Source organism: Leptidea sinapis, chromosome Z, assembly GCF_905404315.1.
Source record: "Leptidea sinapis chromosome Z, ilLepSina1.1, whole genome shotgun sequence".
Classification (NCBI taxonomy): Eukaryota; Metazoa; Arthropoda; class Insecta; order Lepidoptera; family Pieridae; genus Leptidea; species Leptidea sinapis.
This window is the reverse complement of record NC_066312.1, coordinates 24,141,510-24,163,461: the sequence shown is the minus strand read 5'-3', so window position 1 is coordinate 24,163,461 and position 21,952 is coordinate 24,141,510. Positions and strand designations below refer to the sequence as shown.

The 21,952-nt window shown below is 38.1% G+C and overlaps 1 protein-coding gene across 1 annotated transcript in view; it reads left to right on the top strand.

Moving 5' to 3' along the window:
• LOC126978730 (dihydrofolate reductase-like) overlaps nt 1–13,556 on the top strand; it is a 34,326-nt gene extending 20,770 nt beyond the window's left edge. The window contains exons 3-4 of the mRNA XM_050827767.1: nt 2,620–2,736; nt 12,299–13,556. Coding sequence (XP_050683724.1) covers nt 2,620–2,736; nt 12,299–12,502 — 321 coding nt within the window. The 3' untranslated portion in view covers nt 12,503–13,556. The remainder of the gene's footprint in view (nt 1–2,619; nt 2,737–12,298) is intronic.
• Nucleotides 13,557–21,952: the final 8,396 nt, after the last annotated feature.

Here is a 21,952-nt window from a genome sequence, read left to right as displayed (position 1 = left end):
GGCCGCGAGAGTGGCCTCTGTGGCAGCGTTGGCAGCCGGAGGAGACCTCGCCCAGGCGTTTACCTTCGGAGGCGGCGCAGGTTTGAAGGTTGGAGTGAACTCCACCTTCTCTGCTCTGCCTTGCGGCTGGCGGCGCCCTGGGTGACGCTTGTGTTTGGGTGCCTTGGGACACCCGCGATAGCTCGCGGGGTGCCCCTTCTCCCCGCACAAGACGCAGGCCGGGGGCTCCGCGCATTGCGCTGGTCGAGGGCACTCTGGCGTGCCGTGTTTCCCTAGGCACTTCACACACCTCGGGGTGTGTTCGCAATTTCGTGCCGAGTGCCCGTATAATTGGCATCTGTGGCACTGACCGGGCCCCCCGCGGTTGCGAGGAGCTTCGGTACGGATGCCCTGAAGGGAACAAACCGATTTAATATTGAAGATTTCCTTTCCCTCTTGCGGGAAGTCGAGGACTACGAGAACCATGTTAAATGGTTGTTTATTGTTGGTTCCGCGCATACGGTGCACCTCGTGTGCAGGGTAACCCTGCTCTTTGAGGTCCGACAGAATGTCAGCCTCGTCTAACTCTTTGGGGACGTTTCTAATAACGACCCTCAGACGCTTCTCCTCAGGCAGGGCGTACGTGTGGAAACCCACACTCAGCTCTCTAAGAAGAGATGTCAGGGCGCGGTGGTCCGCTACCTCTCTGGTCTCTAGTTTGATTAGAGATTGGTACGCCCTCGCCTGGAAGGAGAGCGTCTTCGGGATCTTATTTTTGATGGTTAACCATCGGCCTCGGTCCCCTATAAAAATAGGAGGCGGGCGCTTGGTCGGAGGCGGTACGCGGGCTTTAGCGGGCGCGGGTGCGGACGCGGGAGCGGAGCCAGTCGTGGCCGCGGCTTTCTTCGCGGGTGTGCAATCAAGAGAAGGCGATTCACGACCGCGCTTCTTCTTGCGACTGACGGTGATGAAGCCGTCAGTATCCGACGCGACACTCTCCGCTCTCGACGGTAGAGCGGTTTCCGGCTGGGCCGGTGAAGCACTGGAAGCCTGAGGGGCTTCCGTGCGGTCAGGACTGACCGCGGGGACCTTAGGGGTCGCCTGCGCGTCAAAGTACGCCTGAAGGACAGGCGGACGGGCTGATCGGGTGATCACTTTCCTCGGTTTGACCGAGGCCACGGAACTTGCGTCGGACGCATTACCTATATCCATTTCGGATTCCCCGTCGGAACTCGAAACGTCGGATGATGATTTATATTTTTTGGATTTCGCTTTAATAGCGGCATCCACTGACTCATCTATGGATTCCTTAATTAACGGAGCGATCTTCTCCGTAAATAACTCATCTAGCAGGGCGCGTAAAAGGCCCTTGTCGGCAACCATTGGTGAAGCCATGGTTTTTTTAATTAGGTTAAGCGGGTGACAACCCCCGCTGCCCGAGTCAGGCAGAGGGGGAATATGATAATAAGTGGACAACTATAGTTTAGTTGTGCACTTACACATTAATAAAATACTATTAATATTAATAAAGTATGCAAAATTAAAAGAAATTAATAATAATAATTAAGCCTAAGACTTAGCTTTGCTGGATGTAGACTGGCTGGGCCGGAACCCCGATGTACGCTGTGCAGGCCCCCACGGAGAAGACACACACGGCACGATCTGCAACACTCACAACACACACGATTAGCGTGCAGAATCGCGAAACACAGCACAGGTGCTACACGATCGTAAAACCGGGTAATTAACACTTATAATAACTAAGCTACGTTCCGCGAAGGAACGTAACAGGTGCGAGACTTAAAGAGTCCCGAACAATAGCGCGCGATAACAATAGCTAGCCCAGGTGGCCTGAGCAGATAGTGCGATAACGCAGGTAATAAAAATATTCGAAGGAGGACAGATAACGCGGCACGTGTGCTCGCGTTGCCTGCCTGAATCGAACTCAATAATAGCTACAATACTGAAAACGTGAGCGGACATACTACTTGGGCTCAAATACGGGTGGGTATCGTTAGTATCCAGCCAATACGGAGCTTACTTTTCTATTACGATATGAGATGTTGACTCACGCGCTCGAAAGTAAATATGATTATTATATTGACGAGACGTTGTTCTGCACACATTCTATTAAATATATAGTTACCTCGCTATAGTACAGTTAACTATATTATATTATTTAAAAATATATAGAAAAGAGAGAAACACTTATTAGCCCTATCACTAGGCGTTGTGTAGAGACGTCGGTTCATTGCATGCTTCTACCGCAACGATTACTGGTAGTGTTCCGGATTGCTTTTTGACTATGTTATTATAATATGTTCATTCGTGGTATCTGTGTGAGTAAACACCGCTATGACCGCACTATGTAACGACGGGCACAAATATAAAATATCACCATAGGCAAGTGGGGCGTTCGTCCATTGTACTTCAGTATATCAGGTTATAACCCGCCCAACATAATGATACAGTACATACATCTAACAGTAGCCCTAGCCACAGACGCAAGTTTGATGTGCATTGGCGCAGTGAACTACATCGGACCTTCAAAACGAAACACAACGACTTTTAGATATAGCAGTAGTAAGTTCTACTACTAGCAGCAGAATGCAATTTCAATCTGTGATTGAATAATTCCAGGTGGCAGGTATTCCCGATATAGAAGTTGCAGAGAGCTTTGATAAAGCTCTTGCAATAATAGAGCAACATCCCAACATAGAGTCGACGTGGGTGATTGGTGGAGGAGAAATTTATAAGGTAACCTACTAATTAAAATAATATTTTTAGCACACTTGCCCAAAAATGCATTAACAAAACCTGTATGTGGTAGGCGCCCAGTGCCCTGGTCTTGAATGATAGGGAGATCTTAGCGTCCAATTAAAAAGTAGACTGTAATTAATATATTTAATTCGTGAAGTTAAATTTACAAAGGTAATATTACGTTAACATGACAGTCCGTTCTTATCAAAAGTGACGGCTCTCTGCTACGCGACCGTATCGTATCCAAAACCGGTCTGTCCGCGCGACCGTCTTAATTCGGCCGCTTAACACATATTATATATATATTTTTCCACTCCTCTACTTTTATTTGTCATTTGTACAGCCCCGATCACTAATATAATAAGTGAATATATATCACTGCACGTTTCATACAATCGCTTTTTCTCAGAAGTTTTGTTTCCCTTCGGATGATCCTAGTGATCCTAGTGCCTGCACCGTTGCAGTAGCCGATGTGATGGGCATGGATATTTTTATATCAACTTCTGTAGTACCGATCTGTGGCAAATCACAGCCCTGGTTCGATGCGTCAGTTAAAGCAGCATCTGACTGCAAAAAACAGGCGTAGCGAACTTGGATTGCGGCGCTGGGCTCAACGGATCCGAACTGCAAAATTCTAAAGAGGAAATATAACCGTGTCTCCAGATTTTTTTAGCGGCAAATGGCCCGTGCGAAATCGAAGCACGTCGTCAAAATCGGCGAGCAGCCTTTAACCAGCCGTCCCTACCGCCGTTGCACGTGAGGAATGACACCCTCGCCCATACGGCAAAAGAGAAAGCCAATCTCCTGTGCATTCTTTTTGCCTCCAACTCGACTCTTGACGACAACGGAAAAACACCGCCGACCATCCCGCGGTGTCAGAGCTCTATGTCTGAAGTACAGTTCGGATTCTGTCCGAACTATTAGGCGAGCTCTGTTTTCGTTGGATGTCAGGAAGTCGAGCGTGCCGGATGGCATTTCTCCAATCGTGCTTATAATGTGTGCCCCTGAGTTGACGCCGGTGCTAACACGTTTATTCCGGCACTCATATAAAAAAAGCGTAGTCCCTGACTCATGGAAGTCAGCCCTTGTCCATCCTATCCAAGAAAAAGAAGACAGTTCGAATCCGGCTAACTTCAGGCCTATAGCTATTACCTCCCTGCTCTCCAAAATCATGGAGAGCATAATTAACCGCCAGCTCTGGTATACCTACAGGGTCACCAGTTGATCAACGACCGACAGTACGGCTTTCGCTATGCTCGATCGGCAAGTGATCTTCTGGTATACCTAACACATAGATGGGCGGCGGCTATAGAAATCAAAGTGGGAAGGCCTGGCAGTTAGGCTGCATATAGCGACGGCCTTTGATCGTGTATGGCACAAGGCGCTCTTCTCAAAACTCCCATCGTTTGGGCTTCCCCAGAGCTTATGCAAGTGGACCTCCAGCTTCTCACTGGGTGCAGGATTCCTGTCGTTATCCACGGCCATTATTCGAATCCCAAGCCCGTGAACGCTGGAGTGCCCCAAGGCTGTGTGCTATCTCCCACACTGTTTCTTCTGCATATCAATGATATGTTGGGTGTCTCTCGGGAAAACGTCAACCAGTGCCGGGAGAAACTTGGTCTTCTATCGAGTCCTCTCTTGAGAAGGTCGCGGAATGGGGTAAATTGAACCTTGTCTGATTTAACCCCTGGGGTTAACTTGAGTCTTCTGGAAGACTCAAGTTTGCGCGTTTACAACTAAAAAAACCCATTTGTCGTATCACTGCTCTTCGGCAACACTTCCCTTGTACCGTCCAGCGGCTAATACGGCTGGCTTGTGGCACACAAATTTATATGGTCGTGAGTAGGCCTCTATAACTGCTTTTACTCTTGGCTTGTGAGTACTCCCCTGTGTGTTTGGCCGAAGATGTTGGATTGGCCCGGGTTGGAGAAAGGGGTCACGCAGTGGACGCCACACGTGGTCTGCTACCGAAAAATTTGACAATAAATTGCTCGGTAAGCGAATCTGGTTTTATTTACCTGGAACCAAATAAAGCCGCTTACCGGCACGCTGCCGCCATTTTGGCGTATTAGCCGCTGGACGGTACACTTCAAAACTTACCCTAATACGGGAGAAAACACACACTAATTTAAAAAAGAAAGAATTAGTTTAGTATAGCAATGCCGTGACTCTCATCTAGAACGATTCGAACACGACTGCCGGCTCAAGGTGACCCGGGCGGGTCCGTTCGGACAACTTCAGTTACACGCTCGTTTTGATTAAATATAATCTGTGGCGTCTCCGTCGCTGCACCTATCGCTTGCGCCTACCGGTAATCTTTATCAATGACACTTAAGGTGTGTTGCTATTTGAGATAGGAAGGATGTATAATATTTTTCAAATCACAACTCATAAGCTAATAAAATATAACTAATTAATAAAAAACGATAATATATATATAATATTTTAAAATAGACAATGTATAGCGCATCGTTACATTACCCCCCGTCCCACATAAGGATTTTATTTAAAAATAAAATCCGCTTTAATTAGTAGTCTCAATTTCTTGCAATTACCTTTCATTCAACCTTTCTTAAATCCATTCATACGTACCTCTTATACTGACATCTCAGAACTACGGCGTAATGAGACGTATTCTTTTATAAAGAAAATCATATTCCAAAAACTTTATGACTAATGACTTTTTGCTAGAAATGTTTAGATTGTAAATATTCGTGGAAGAGGTAATGAAACTGCGTTCTATATAATATGTTATATTGTTTTTAATATTACAACAATTAATGCTTATTAAATATTTTTAAATCTTTTATGTGCCAAGTGCCCAAGTTATTGCCCGACATGTCTTCCAATTCATAAACAAGTGGCGAGCGTTTAGTGATAACTCGGCACTTAGTATATTTGGGAGCCAATTTTTTATTAAAAACTTTGTCCCTATCGGACAATACGTACAATTTTTTATATACAATATCCTATATTAAATTCGTATGACTTTCTCCTCAGGTTATAATTAGCTGTGTTTTTTGCGTGGGCATGGTATAATGACTTGCACTTCATCAAAAATAGTGCTCATGCAACCACGGTTTTCAGCATACACGTCCCTGGGCATAAACAAAATTTCATCTCCTAAATCGTTGTCTAGGTAGTGGGAACCACAAATAATTACTTCCCGGCCGAAAACAAGTAATGACGGTGTAAATCCTGTAGCCTCATTAACTGAGTTGTTAATGGCAAATTGAACAGCTGGAATAAACGTATCCCAAGAACGATGATCCTTGTCAACGAAAGAAGAAAGACATGTTATAATTGTTTTGTTATACCTTTCCACTGTATTTACTTGGGGGGTATATTTAGGTGTATAAAATACGTTAGGGACATTATATTTCTTAAAAAGATTGTTAATAGCAACACTAACGAACTGAGGACCGTTGTCCAAAAATACGGTCTGACAGACGCCGTGAACGAGAAATATATGTTCTTCTAAAATTTTAATTATTATTTCTGAAGTAGCTTTTTTTAATGCAAATATGTGGCATTATTTGGAAAAACAACCATAAGTTATTACTAAAATATAAGAATTTTGTTTACGAGTCACTGGAAGAGGACCCATTAAATCGATGGATATCATCTGATATGGTCGAGAGCATTGCTTAGGCCGACCCATTTCTCCGAGCGTAGTGTGGTTTTGGACTTTATACTGTAAACAGGTTGAACATGTACCTACATAACGTGCCACATCCCGGTACATACCTGGCCAAAAGTATCTAAGAGCAATGCGACGATATGTTTTAAAAATACCTAAGTGACCAGCGGTTGGTTCGTTATGGTTTTCAGTTATTACTTTTTCACGTAGTTCATGCGGAACTACTTCTTTCCATGAAAATTCATTGATAAGTTGACATTTATTTTTCATTAGCCGAAAGAGAGAATCATTTTTAATTTGGTAATTTGGAAAATTATCTGGTTTCGTTCGACAGTTATTAAAAATATTTTTATACCAATCGTCACTAGTAGTCATGACGGTTTTGGCAGTGACAACAGCAGAAACAGCTACAGCTCGAGATAACGCGTCTGGAATTACATTCTCGACACCACGTCGGTGTTTTATCTCAAAGTTAAATGACGACAAACGTAAACCCCATCGTGCAAGCCTACCCGTTGGATTGTTTAATGAAAGAAACCATTTTAAAGAGCTATGGTCAGTATACACGCTGAAAGGTTTCCCGTTTTCCACATAACAACGCCAATGCTCTAACGCAGTAAGAACAGCCAAAGTTTCGCGTTCAGTAACGCTGTGGTTTTCTCAGCTGCCGTTAAGGATCGACTCATGTACGCAATAGGATGCTCTTCGCCATTTAAAGTTTGCGTTAGCATACCACCTACACCATAATTGCTCGCATCCGTGTGGACCTCGAACGGCAGATCATAATTCGGGCAAGAAAGTACAGGGGTGGAAACCAGACGTTCTTTGAGCTTCTTAAAAGCAGCGTCAGCTTCATCAGACTAATGAAAAGGTGGAGCATTCATTTTATTAGATGTCAGCTTGTTAAGCGGTCCCGCGATTGTGCTGAAATTTGGGACAAACCGACGATACCAGGTAGCAGTGCCTAGAAACAGCTTAAGCTCTTTACGATTTGTAGGAGTAGCGTAATTAAGTATGGCTTCTACTTTATCTGGGTCGGTACGTAATCCATTCGCATCAACCACATAACCTAAATACTTGAGCTGATTCCTGAAAAACTCACACTTTTCTAGATTTATGGTCAAGTTTGCCTTGCGCAACTTTTCCAGGACACGAAGCAGGAGAGATACGTGCTCATCGAAAGAGCTGCTGACAATGATAATGTCATCCAAGTAACAAAAGATGCGATGATCAACATCACCTAATAGCGCATCAACTAAACGTTGTTGCGTAGCGGGAGCATTCGTTAAGCCAAACGGAGTATTCTTGAAACGAAGCGTACCTCGACCTGGAACATAAAACGCCGTCTTATCTCTATCTTCCTCAGCGATGGGGATTTGCCAGAAAGCTTTAGACAAATCTAAACTAGTAAGAAACCTAGCATCGCGTAAGTTATCTAATATTTTCGAGATATAAGGCAAGTTATAGGCATCTTTCTTTGTGACCGAATTAAGTTTCCTGCTATCAAGGCAGAAGCGAGGCTGTCCGTTCTTTTTGGTGACTAGGAGCACTGGAGATTGCCATACACTCTCACAAGGCTCAACCACATCTAACCGTAGCATCTCATCTACCTGTTCGACAAGGATCCTCTGTTTATCAGGAGATAGGCGGTAGTATCTCTGCCTAATGGGTGGAGAATCACCGGTATCGATGCAGTGAGTAATTAAATGTGTTCGACCTAGTCCACAATGCTCAAAAGAAATGTCATGAAATTGTGTGATAACATTTTCATACGAATTTATAAAATTTCCTGAATCAATGCTAGCATTTAAGTCCTTAAGCGGTGCAACTGATAAATAAAGCGAACCTAAATATTTTGGGCATAAGTGAAAAGCTCGCCAGAAATCAATGCCTAAAATTAGCGACATTTTAATTCCTGGGACAACGAGTGATCTTATAATATGAAATTTGCCTTCAAAACGTATAGGCAAATTGATATAACCTATACTGCTAAAAGAATTTCCCCCTGCTGCGACAATTGATAACTCATCGTTTTTAATCAACTTAAGGCCACGCTGAAGTAAAACTTCATGAGCACCATTGCCAATAATTGTAATTGTCGCTCCAGAGTCCAGCAGACCCGATGTCTCAATATCATTGATTTTAATATTTACATAGGGACGAGTATCAGCCAACGGTTTGTCATGCAGAATTGTAGCAATTTTGTAACACGCGAAAAATTTTCGTACAGTTTCCAGCCAATCATCCCATTCTTCCTTATCGTGGTGACCTTTAACTGCAGTTAAACTGTTACAATTCTGCGATACTAGTTTTTTGAATTAGGATTACACTTGAGACAGTCAGGCTTTTTCACTCCCTTGGCTCCGCATTTAAAACAAATTACTTCTGGATTTTGACAGTCTCGGAAGCTATGCGTATTGACTCGGCAACGAGGACAGTATAGATTATTAGTAGGGTTAGTCTTAGTAATCGCATGTAAATACTGCTTATTAAAATTATTATTATTAGTAGTGTTAGGTTTAGGATAAATTGATTGCTTATTATAATTATTATTTTTATTGTTATTTGAATTATAATGACTTTTGTTGCCTGTATCTTGTTTGTATGCGAACTCTGGTGCTAAGGTATCTGAAGTCGCAGCCAAATTGAGACAAACGTGATTGCACATTCTCATAATTCCTACACAATGATCTTTGTTGTTCTTTTGAATCGATTTCAACAGACGATGCTAACGTACTCGCATAACAAGGTCGAATATTGTGCATTACTATTTCGAGCTTGTCCTCCTCTGACAACGGCCGGCAACAGGCGGGAAAACATGCCCGATAAAATCGATAGATAAATTGTTATATTTTCACCCTTACCTTGAGTCCTATCGCGAATCTCAGACAACAGGCGATAATCGTAATCGGATCTGTCAAAATCCTGTTTTAACAGAGTAGTCAGCTCGTCCCATGTTGAAACCTGTTCCTGAACACCGCGATACCAGTGTAGAGCATCCTCAATAAAAATTTCCGCAGCATAAGCAAGAAGCTTCGTGCCAGATATATTGCGAGCTAAACTAAATTCGTTTGCTCGTTGGATAAAGGAACGTACACATGTTTTGCCATTAAAATTTAATTTTCCTAACTCAGATGAAATTCGGTTACTGCCATCACATGTGACGTTTACATTTATTGGCGTGAGAGGAATTGGAGTATCACAGCTTGGTCCTGCTACCGACAGAGGATCATAACTTTTCTTTTTTAAATTTAAAAGTTTTTCATAAAGTTCCTTGAACAACAGATTGCACTGTAATTTAATGTCCGTGGTACTTTTGTCTGATTCAATTCTTTTAATTCGATGGTATAGATGGTGCAGAAAATTCTCATAGCGAGCAAGTGTATTTCTATCGCCAACGTCAGCAGAAAATGAAGCGTTTATTTTATTTAGCAGTTCGAAACAGCTGGACAAATCCTCTTCAGGTTCAAGGTGTGAACACAAAATATCATCAGATGGGTACAACTGACCTAGTTTATTAATTTGTTTACGGAGTACCGCAACTTCATACTCTAATTCCGATTTTTGAAGTGAAAAGAATTTAATTGGGTACGACATGATAAAAAACTAAGATTTATAAAAAAAATATTCTTAACCGTAACTAGAAATGGCCAAAAAAACTAAAAAAAATAATTAAATCGTCTGTTGTGAATGGCACATACAAAAATAAATATAGAATACAAATATTCCGTTCTGTCACAATCAATTTAACAGAACGCTTTGGTTTGATGAATATGAATGAAAAGAAATGCAAAAAAAAACACTAAAAAATGATCAAGTAAAATAAATTGTAACTGGTGTGAACGCAGCTTTATAATTATAAAAGTAACTTATACTTATTACTTCTACAATAAAAATATTTTTTTTTTGCTAACCGTACAAAATAAAATATAGCTTCTTAATAATTATGAACGTAACTAAAACTAATACTTCTAGAAAAACATTATTGTTTTTCTAGAAGTATTAGTACTTTTTATAAAAGATAAAAAAAAAATATTTTTATGACTACAAAAAAAATATGACGACAAAAATAAATTCTTTTGTTTTATAATAATTATAATTATAGAAAACTTCTATAGAAGTTACGAAAACACAACTAGAAATAAAAAGTAATAAGTTTTTTTTTTGTGCTGACTGTACTAAAAAAAACAAAGCTGTTAAAAGCTGTTAATTATAAAAGTTATTAATAAGTACAGCTTCAAGAAATAAAAGTAATAATAAAAAAATATAAGTATATTTTATTTTTGCTGGCTGTATTAAACAAAACAATTTTTCAAATAAATTTAAGTACAAAACAAAGAAATGAAATAAAAACACTACGTTCACCTCTGTTACTGCAAACCAAGGAAATAAAATAAAAGCGTTTTACAAAAAAAAACCACACACCACGTGCAACAAAACCATGATGTCACCAAAAGCAAAAGCAGTTAAACCACGATCAGGGCGCCAGTGTACCGTTCAGCGGCTAATATGCCAAAATGGCGGCAGCGTGCCGGTAAGCGGCTTTATTTGGTTCCAGGTAAATAAAACCAGATTCGCTTACCGAGCAATATATTGTCAAATTTTTCCACGGCTGGCTTGTGGCACACAAATTTATATGGTCGTGAGTAGGCCTTTATAACTGCTTTTTCTCTTGGCTTCTGAGTACTCTTGAGTACTCACAAGCATCATCTGGAGAGCAAAACCAAATAGGCTTCGAAGAAAATGGGCATTATAAATAAAGCACGGCAATACTTCAAGCCGGCCCACATTATAGCGCTGTACAAAGCGCAGGTCCGGCCAACATATGGAGTTTTGCTGTCATCTCTGGTCTGGCGCACACCAATATCAGCTCGATCCATTTGACCGCATGTAACGCAGAGCAGCTCGAATTGTCGAAGACCCAGTGCTCTGTCAACGACTGGATCACTTGGCGTTGCGTAGAGACATCGCTTTATTGTGCGGATGTGTTTCAAAGTGTTCTTCCACCTTCGTATGACACGCCACAAGTTAGGATATCAACCCCACCATCTGGATGTGTGGCGGCCCTCCACAGTGTGGTTTTCAAGGAGCCTTCTTCCATGTTCTACAAAGCTGTGGAATGAACTTCCTTGTGCGGTGTTTCCGGGACGATACGATATGGGTACCAAAAAAAGCGCGTACACCTTCATTAAAGCCCGGCAACGCTCCTGTGATTCCTCTGATGTTGCAAGAGAATGTGGGCGGCGGTGACCACTTAACACCAGGTGACCCATACGCTCGTTTTTCCTCCTTTTCCATAAAAAAGAGAGTTTCTCTAGGCTGTCGAAAGCTGTAGTATTTGTTTGTTTAATAATAAATTAAATTTCCAAGTCGTAGAAATATTATTGTATGCAACACGTTGTATTACTAACGGTCGTTCTCAATATACTATCTACAGATAGAGATAAATTTCTACCTTCTACCTTTTACTGTCAGTAATTATCTGTCCTATAATCTGAAGCTGTCCCAATACATCTGATAACCCATTCATATCGCCTTACTGGGACGCGTGAATAGCAATTTCCATACAAACTTCTATCGCTGGTAAGCTATACGTCGTCCCATTGACAGACAGAGTGTACGGATAAGGTAAGTTACCGTCGATAAGTAACTGAATATTGGGAATGGCCGTAAGTCAAAAACGCTCGAAGCGTCTTTCATTGCGATGTTCGCCCGCGTCTCACATCGCAACCCACGACACTCGCGATTTTTGACATTTCTTATACAACATTGATTCAAAAGTGCTTAGTTTAAGCCTTATTGAATTTTATTTGAATTTGACTGCAATAGAAAGATAAGAAACGTAAGAGTGTATGGGGGAGACCTTCCGGTGATTTCAATGCTCGTTTTCAGATTTATAATAATTTCAATTTGTTTCAGCTCGCACTCGAACATCCTAATTGTAATCGAATTTATATAACAGATATTAAAAAAACCTTTCAATGCGATACGTTCTTCCCGGACATAGACATGTCTAAGTTCAAATTGGCGGTAGTGACCACTAAGAATGAACAGAACAGCATCGAGTTTTATCATAACATTTTTAAAAAAATACCAAATGCTGACGATGCTCCAGAGAATTAAGAATTACGGTCTACTAAGAGATGAATCTGTTTAAATGTTCATAGCTTATCATAATGCTTGTATCCTATATGTGCTTAAAATATAATTTCTTCCTTATATTTACTATTATACTTTACATATATTGTAACTGAAATGATTTGGGAGTGATTGCCACAAAGAGTTTCTTGCCACTTCTTATTAAAGCTCAACCCTCAAAGGAGGTGGATATAAAAAGAAAAGTCATTTCCTTGACCTGCCTGAATAAGGTGATTTAGATTACATTACCCTAAAGGATTGAGCTTTTGATTACTGTTAGTAAAAATATAATATTAATTACAAGTTTAAGCAGAATTGTCAAATTGTAAGTAGAGGTATTTGGTGAGCATTTCTCGATATGTAGGATTATATGGATGTATTAGGATTATTTTATTGTTGTTTGCTGAGTTCTCGTAACAGGTTTCATCGTGCTCGCTTAAATGTCACTGCTTGTGGCGGCGCCATGGGACGGGTCATCCCCTTCCCTAAAATATGGTTGAGGGAGGCGATGGCTGGCTCATGCGTCATGCTCGTGAACGGGCGCTGCTTGTCGTGGCGGGATGATCCTGTTGCCGGGGACTCGGTTTCAGATTCTTAAAAGTTATTGTGTATATATATATGTATGGATATATACATGTTTATTTATTTATAATCGCTTATAAAATGCTCACAGAATACCTTTATTGATTTATGGTGTATGTGGATGATGCAGCTACTGTACTCAATAACTTTTGTATTAATTTACATTTATTTTTTTGACTTACTCGTGTAAGATATTGACTATTTGACGTTTGAGTGTGTTTGTTGCATCATTTTACATATTATATTGTAATTGAAATGATCTGTAAATCTTGATATAAAAGAGTGGCAATGAGTTTCTTGCTACATCTTCTCATTAGCTCAAACCATTACGAAGTAGCGGTAGATTCAATAAGAAAAATATTTTATTTTTTTTGACATTCATAAGTGTCATTTTCGTGACCTACTTGAATAAACTGATTTTGATTTGATTTGATTTATTAAATATTTAAGAAAGTAATGTCGTTTTATTTTATCCCAAACCGGCTGATGCTTTGTTGAACTGAGACGTACCTATTAGAATAGAGCATACAATAGGCCTTTCAACATACAATAGACTCTATTGAATCAAATATACAAAAGACTTGATGGTGCGGCAACAAATCCTTTGACCCCTGGTGTTGCGGATGTCATTGTGCGGTTGCCTTACAACTCCCTATCACGTGAGCCTCTTGCCTCTTTGCCTCCTTATAAAAAATAGGTATTGATCTATGAAATGGAAATTTTGAGAAATCTTCAGTTCGCTTGTTGATTTTTTATGGCATAGGGCTAACTAACTCGTATTTGATGATGAGTAATCACTGCTGTCCTTAATTATTACAGTTCCGCTTTTAAAGTACCCAAAAACTTGGTTGAATGTTAAAGATTGCTACATAAATACAAATAGTAGTATTTTATTAATATTAAAGGTAAAGGTGTATTAAATTAAAGTTTTAGTTATTTGATACTTTTCAGAGTTGAAGTCGGTTATTTAAACGTAGTTTTTTTTATTTTGAACTTTTTAGTGTCAATTAATAATTATTATATTTCATCAACCTGAATGAAAACTCCTAAATAAGCCGTACTCAAAAAAACAATTATATCATCGAGGTAATCAAAAATGAAAGCTACTGGGCCAAACTATGTAAAATTTGGTTTATTGGACCAAATTACATATATATCGAACTAAAGAAAAATAACGTTAATCAAATCATAAATCTCAGAGTAATCGGTTTACATACATAAAAAAAAATTACCGATCGAATTGATAACCTCCACCTTTTTGAAGACGGTAAAAAATAATGGCCATTATTATCAAAAGACTGTTGCTATTTAAAAAGGAAGTTCATTTATGCATTTTGTTCAACCTTCTGAGAAGAAAATAATTAAAATTTAATTTAAACCTTAAAGTGAACATCACCCAGATATGAAGAGTCAAAATAGCTAGTCTCAACTGTCAAAGTCATAATCACCTGACAGTTGACACTTAACCAATCACCCTCAGTAGTCAGTTCATACTAACAGCATACGCCATACTGAGACATGAGTATTTATTATTTTTCCAAATACAGAGCATAATGCGTTATGCGACTCAGTGCCGCACAATGGCGAATTGTGCTGATGCTTAATTGGAACATGAATTAGTAGTACACACAAGAAACAAAAACAAAAGTATATTTCTGTTCAATAAATTTGTGTATACTTTTGAATTCTGAAATGAAATTGTATTCACATTTTAAATGTGGTACTTATATAAAATTAAATAGTCAATGTTTGTACCTTCATTAGTTTTATTAATCTAGAGCATTGGTAACAAAACCATCGGCTCAAACCACAATAAAAGAAGAATATTTAAATATTTTTTCTTTAAATACTTACATTTTTTTAACACAGTCTAAATTAAGTTTTATTATTTCTAAAAAACTACGACGAAACGAAATCGTGCAAAATTTTTTCAAGGATAAACAATATTACTACCGATAGTAAATAAAATTTGGATCAATGCCAACTTATAGAAAAAACACACGTTAATTTTCTGCCACTGAGTTGGTATACTACGCATCACACAAAAGCAGTACTTTTGATAGTGCTCGATTGTGCGAAGCGTTGCTGTAGTTGGAACACTCAACGTTGAGCATTATGCCGCATAATGCGCTCTATAATTGTAAAACAGTCAATATTCCCAAATATTTAATTACCTATTGTAGTCCTTGGGATAGTTAAAATATGATATATTTTTATTTTGTCTCATATTATTCATGCTTATAGGACAATAACAATATAATATACAACCATATTAATAATATAATATCACTTTTATGTTAAATTATTCAAGCTTGCAATTTATAAAACAATACGTGTGTCGCGCTAACCATGAGATTGTCAACTGACTGTGCGATCGTCAACCGGTTAATTTCGGTTCTCACCGCTTCTCGCCGCGTACGCAACAAGGGGCCAGTGGACACTCAAACATGACCCGGATTATTGTAGTAGTGCAGTGAAGCATAGTCTCTGTACCGTTTTATTGTTTATTTAATTTTTATAATATAATTTTCAAATAACGTGACACGAAATTATAAATAATAAAGATTAAACATCTGAATTTCAAAAACGGAATGTCCTGAATACTTTGGCAGCTTGTAGTGTCAAGAAACACACCTTGCGAGGCTAATAAATCGTAAACATAATAAATCGTACAATATCGAAACAAATTATTGTTAGTACTTTCTCTTGCTACCTACTTATTGTATCAGTCAGAAAAGTAGAACAACCGAATAGGCACTGGCTCGTACATTTATCAATTTTCTATAGATTATTGTACGATTTATTACGAGTAAAATTAGGAGTAGTAGCTAGTGGAGAAAGGGTAAAATTTGTATTTAAAATTATTAAATAGTTTGGAAGAGAATAGTAACTCTATTAATAGATTATGCCATTACAAAAATAAATAAATACATATGTCTAGTATAACTTATCCACAAGATCGACATTCAACATAGAATGTTGTGGTTTTATCACTTTAGACATTTGTTTGGTCTTAAACATGAAAAAAAATCAATCAAATCAGCTACAAAATATAGCTCATTTTCTACAACAACAAGTGTGAAAAAAGCGGCTTTCATCTAATATACAAACTATGATATCTTATAAGCCCGCAGTTAGCAAAGTCTTATAAAAACTGTAAGTATACTAAAATACACTAAGATAGGATATTGAAAACCGCCTTAAGTGTTTGAGTGTGTTCTTGCGGTTTTTTTTTAAGAAACGTACAAAAAACACAAACTCAACTCTCGGTTTAGCAAATAAAGAGTTATAATTGAAAGAGGACCTTTGCATTGTTAAAAAATGACCGGCAAAACAAAATAGATGATACGTCTCTTTAGCAAATTCTGTTTCTTGTGAATGCGAATGCCAATATTAGTACGTACTTTTATTTAGCGTATGTTTTTTAGTAATCAATAAAAAGAATCATGTTATATCTAAGTTTAATTAAGAAAGGCATCCTTAGAGGAGGAACATATGTATTTCTAAATTTAAATAACTACACGATGTATATGTTACCTTCGATGCATTGTCGCTTTATTGGTATCTCCTCCTCCATCTGAGTTATATCGTCGTCGTAAGGCTCTGTTTCTGGTATAAATGTCACTAAAAATATATCAGATACTTCTTAAAAAATTTTTAACGCAATTAAAATAAAAAGATTGACAGCCACTGCATAAATTACGAAACAAACTTACCTTTTCTATTATTTATAGTGTTTCTTGTCATTTTTGTATGTTAAATTACACCGTAGACCAGTTAACACATTCAGTGCCACCGACTCGCCCGGAGAGTCCATGTAAATTTTATTCCAACGCCGTAGACTCGCCCGGCGAGTTCAGTGTTTTTTCTTTTTCTTTCCAAAATGCATTGCAATTTTTTGCTTAAAATAATATTGAAGACTAAAAATACACTAATCTAAAGAATTACGTGGTGGGCCGGGTGTGCAGACCCAGTTTATAATAGAAAGAAAATAAATTATTCTGCAATGCCTTGAACTCGCTAGGCGAGTTCACTGTCATAGATTCTCAAACTTTTATTAATGAAATATTTATATGGTAGACATACTTTTATTTTTAACCGACTTCAAAAAAAGGAGGCGGTTATACGTTCGGTTGTATATACAGTCAAAATCTGTTATAACGACATCGAAGGGACTACTCATATTGAGTCGTAAAAACCGATGTAACAACCGTTGTAACAACCGGTGACAGGTATTAATAGGAAAGATAATATGTATATTCATGTAGGAAATTAAACTGCATTTTGTTTACTTCAATACAAACGTGTAATATAAAAGAACAATATCATTTTTCCATCATTTTTGTATGTATAAAATCTGTAATTTTAGTTTGTTTGAAACACTTCTGTCGTGCATACACATTTTGTAATTCACGTTGGATTTTAATCAGCGTATCGTCACAATTTCCCTGCATGTGGAACTCTTCATTAAAAAGAACAATCTTTCGTAATACACTAATAGCATTGAGACCGTCAATCAAAGTTGGCACTGTAAATTGTTCTTCCGAGTCTTCCTGTTCATTTTCATTTTCCTCTCGAACTTCACGTACAATATCATCCTCCGTAGCTGGTGCAGAAATTGCAATAGACTGATCTACATCAATGAACTCGTCTGTTTCAGTAGTAGATAAAGCAGGTCGTAAAATTTGGGCTAATTGAACCAAAGAAATATTGTCCTCTTCATCGTCGTCAATCACATCATCTGAGGTTCTTGTTAACGACTTGCCGACAATGCCATGTCGAGCCCGGAAACGTTGAATCCAACTAGACGAGCAAAAAAAATCTTCACCAAAACGTTGAGCAAAATCGTTTGCTTTTTGTTGGAGAATTGGTCCATTTATTGGCACATTATTTGTCCTTTGATATTTAAACCACTTTAACAAAGCTTCCTCAATATTCGTATGCCGCGTTGTTCTGGCTCGTTTCATTTTCAAAAAATTCTTGTCGTAAAGGATTTGAATTTTCTCCCTTTCTTTCCAAATGGTTGAAATTGTCGAGTGAGATACACCATATTCTTTTGCCAGGTCTTTGTTTGGAATTCCTTTCTCTAGCTTTGAAATAATATGCGATTTTTCTTCGATACTGATTTGTTTTTTTTTGCGACATGTTACAATTTTCACAGTTAACTCAACAATAATGTTTTGGTGCGTCTTGTGTAAAGATAAGTAACAAACTGACTTAAGAGATATGACGAAGCGGGACTTGAGGCTACGGCATGCATGTGCTTTGTTTCTAAGAATTACAAAAGACCCTAAACTTTGTTTACTTTTACGATAATAGCCATTGACTATTATACTGTGCCAGATGTGGAGACAGTTACCTATTCAAATTGTTTACAATACAGCTGAGCCGGTCGTTCTACAGATATAATTCTCCGAAAATATTAACCAAATGTGGTCGCTTAATGCGGTATGTCGTAGTAAAGAATGTCATAAAAACCAATGTTTTATATAAGGCGGTCATATAACATTCAGCCAGGACCTTTGATTTTGGTAAATTTAAACGGTATGTGGTTCTAAACGATGTCGCCATAAACGGTTTTGACTGTACATACATATATATTTTTATGATCAGTGATAGCTTCGCCGCCTGTGGACCGATTTTGAAAAATTTTCCGTTTAGACTTCTAACGGCGGTTTTCAATATCCTATCTATCTTAAAATTTTGACAGATTTTGTAAGAAAATGTGTCAAAATTTCAAGATAGATAAGAAAATATTAAGTAGTCAGGTTTTATACTGGCATATGTTTTGTTGACGTTTAAGTATGTTTGTTGCATCTCTTTACATATTATATTGTAATTGAAAAACAATTAAAATGTAAATCTTGATTTTAAAGAGTGGGAGTGAGTTTCTTGCTACTTCTTCTCATTAGCCTTCCCTTTACGAAGTAGCGGTAGATTCAATAAGAAAAAAAAATTTTTTTGACATTCAATAGTGTCATTTCCATGACCTACATGAATAAAGTGATTTTGAATTTGAATTTGAAATTTGATGTACAACGAACTTTATTTCAGTAACTACCAATGCCCATACAAAGTGGATGTTCTCCTTTAATGAAATAATCATTTTAACTGTTGCCACTCAATATATTCTTGATAATGTTATGTATGTAGTATGTACATAGGCACATAGACGAATTTTCCAGAAACTGTGATAATCATGATGTTGACACCAGGATCAAACATAAACTTGTTATGCCCACTACTCGGCTAAGTCGAGCTAGTAAGTCATTTGTGTGGCGATGTATATACTTTTACAACATGATCCCAGAAAATGTTCAAAGCATTTGTTTTATCTTTATATATATAATTCTTGTGTGCGTGTGTATGTCACTGAACTCCTCCTAGACGGCTGGACCGATTCTAATGAATCTTTCTGTGTGTATTCAGGTGGATTCGAGAATGGTTTAGATTCACAATTGAACTACCTCCTAAACGGCTGGACCGATTTTGATGATATTTTGTGTGTTCCAGTGAATTTGAGATTGGTGTGTGTCTTCAGGTGGATTCGAAAATGGTTTAGATTCACAATTAAACTACCTCCTAAACGGCTGGACTGATATTGATGACTGTTTTTTTTGTTTCAGTGAATTTGAGAGTGGTTTAGATTCTCAATTCCGCCCATATAATATAATTCTCCTGCTCATGTGTATGTTAGTGAACTGCTCCTAACGCCTGGACCGATTTTTCAAATTTAAAACATGTGTACAGGACAACGTCTGTTGGGTCCACTAGTATATTATATTTAAATTATTTTGTTATATATTATTAATTATTACGTTTTGTTGTTATTCCAACGAAATGTTAAAAAACGTTTGTGTGCTAAAGGGTACTAATAACTTAAATTACTATTAATGACACCATAGATTGGGAATGGAGCGATCGCCGTTAGGCTATTTAAATTATAATGATTGTATCTAGATCTTATAAAAGAAGAAGCACGCTGAGTTTCTTCCCTGGTCTGGAGCCCGTTCTTCTCTGGTCAGAGGCATTCATTTCCGAATGGGTAGTAGTTTTTTACCTTAAAATGATGATTACGTTAAACTGATTTCATATTTTATTTTAATAAAAATATTTGAATCTGTGGTTGTATAATTATTAATCATGTCGGCTTTGCAATAACGCCCGTTGGGAAAGAACCGTTGACCCGTCGAATAACCCGTTGGGTTGGGAGTGGTTTAGGTGTAACACCAGAGGTACGTGTTCATAAAATTTGAAATCAATTTTTTTTGTTCGATACGGGAGTCGAACCCACGACCTCTCGCGTTCGAGTGATGTATCGTCATAAAATCTTGTATGCTTTGTTCAACTCTCAGGTTGTAGCTTTATCTACAGGATCTACTTTACAGTTGATAACCTGCTCTACCCCAGCATTTGCATATTACGAAATTCACTTGAGATGTTGCTCTTGCAAATCTTAACAATTTGAAAACCATAAATTTTTGTCACAAATAATAAATGTGTTTCATGGATTGTAAAATATATCTCGAACTATTTAATAGATACACATTACACAGGTACAATAAATATGCATAGAAAAACTGACATCGTTTGTTCGGAATGAGAAACTGTGATATTTTTTTATCTTCTTTATTTATTATTTATTTAGGTACAGTTAATGTCTCAAAGTAGTTTAATTAACATAAATCTATACTCTGAATGTATATTTCAATAATAACATCTATGCAATATTCAACCATCTTTATATCTACGCATCAAGTAAAAAAATCTGATATAAAATTAATGCAGTTTTATCAATAATGTTGGTGTAGAATAAATTTGTGTTAAAAACAGCGGCCCTCAGTAATAATAGGGTTTGAGAATAACTGTACAGCGAACTGGTAACTTCATAAGAATCTTATCATTATCCACCTTATACGAATGCTCGTTAACATCTTCTTCGTTAGTCAGCGGTTTCACTAGGGCCGCTGTACCATCCGCCTTATCATCACTCACGTTGCTTTTCTCTTGTGGTCTATGAAGTCTCTTCTCCATGATACTTGATGCTCTACCCATGTATCTATGTTTTATTGTATTATCCAGTTGTTTTTTATCTTTCCTTGTTTCCTGTAAACGAATGAATAAATGAAATGTTTACCTGTAATTATGTCTCGAGTATTGCCCAAGATATTATGTCGGTTCAGTTTGTCAATCCCCCACTGTGAAGGGTAATCTAATATCTATTGTGCTGTACTGGCCCTGAAGCCATCACATGCTAACAAGTGAGCTAACTGCTCGTCGGTTAATGACTCATATAAAAATATCACCATAATAACTTATCATCATTTTTTGATGTTATAAAAAAAAATACGTAAATATTATATGTGGGAAACACGATTATTAATAGACATTAGAGTCTTTTTAAAGCGATTCTTGTAAGAAAGTCATTGCTTATGAGTTATAAGGCATTTAATTTTAATGATTTTGGTTGCGAGATCCAATCAGAAATGGGGAGATCCGTAGAAGAACCAAAGTCAAGGACATAGCCAAAATGATTGAGAAACGGAAGTGGCAGTGGGCAGGTTATAGCAGGGCATAGTTCGACGGACAGATGGCCGGTGGGGCAGTAAAATCCTCGTGGTGGCCACGTACCGGAAGTGGCAGTGTTCGTAGGCCCCCCACAAGATGGACCGACCACGCTGGACGAAGGCAGCGCAAGACAGAAGAAATCTTTGAAAGAGACCTTTATCCAGTAGTGGACGTCTTCCGACTGATGATGATGATGATGAATTTTAATGATTTTGGTGTGGAAGAATAGGGTCCAACAAGCGTACGGGTCACCTAATGCTAAGTGATCACCGCAGCTCACTTACT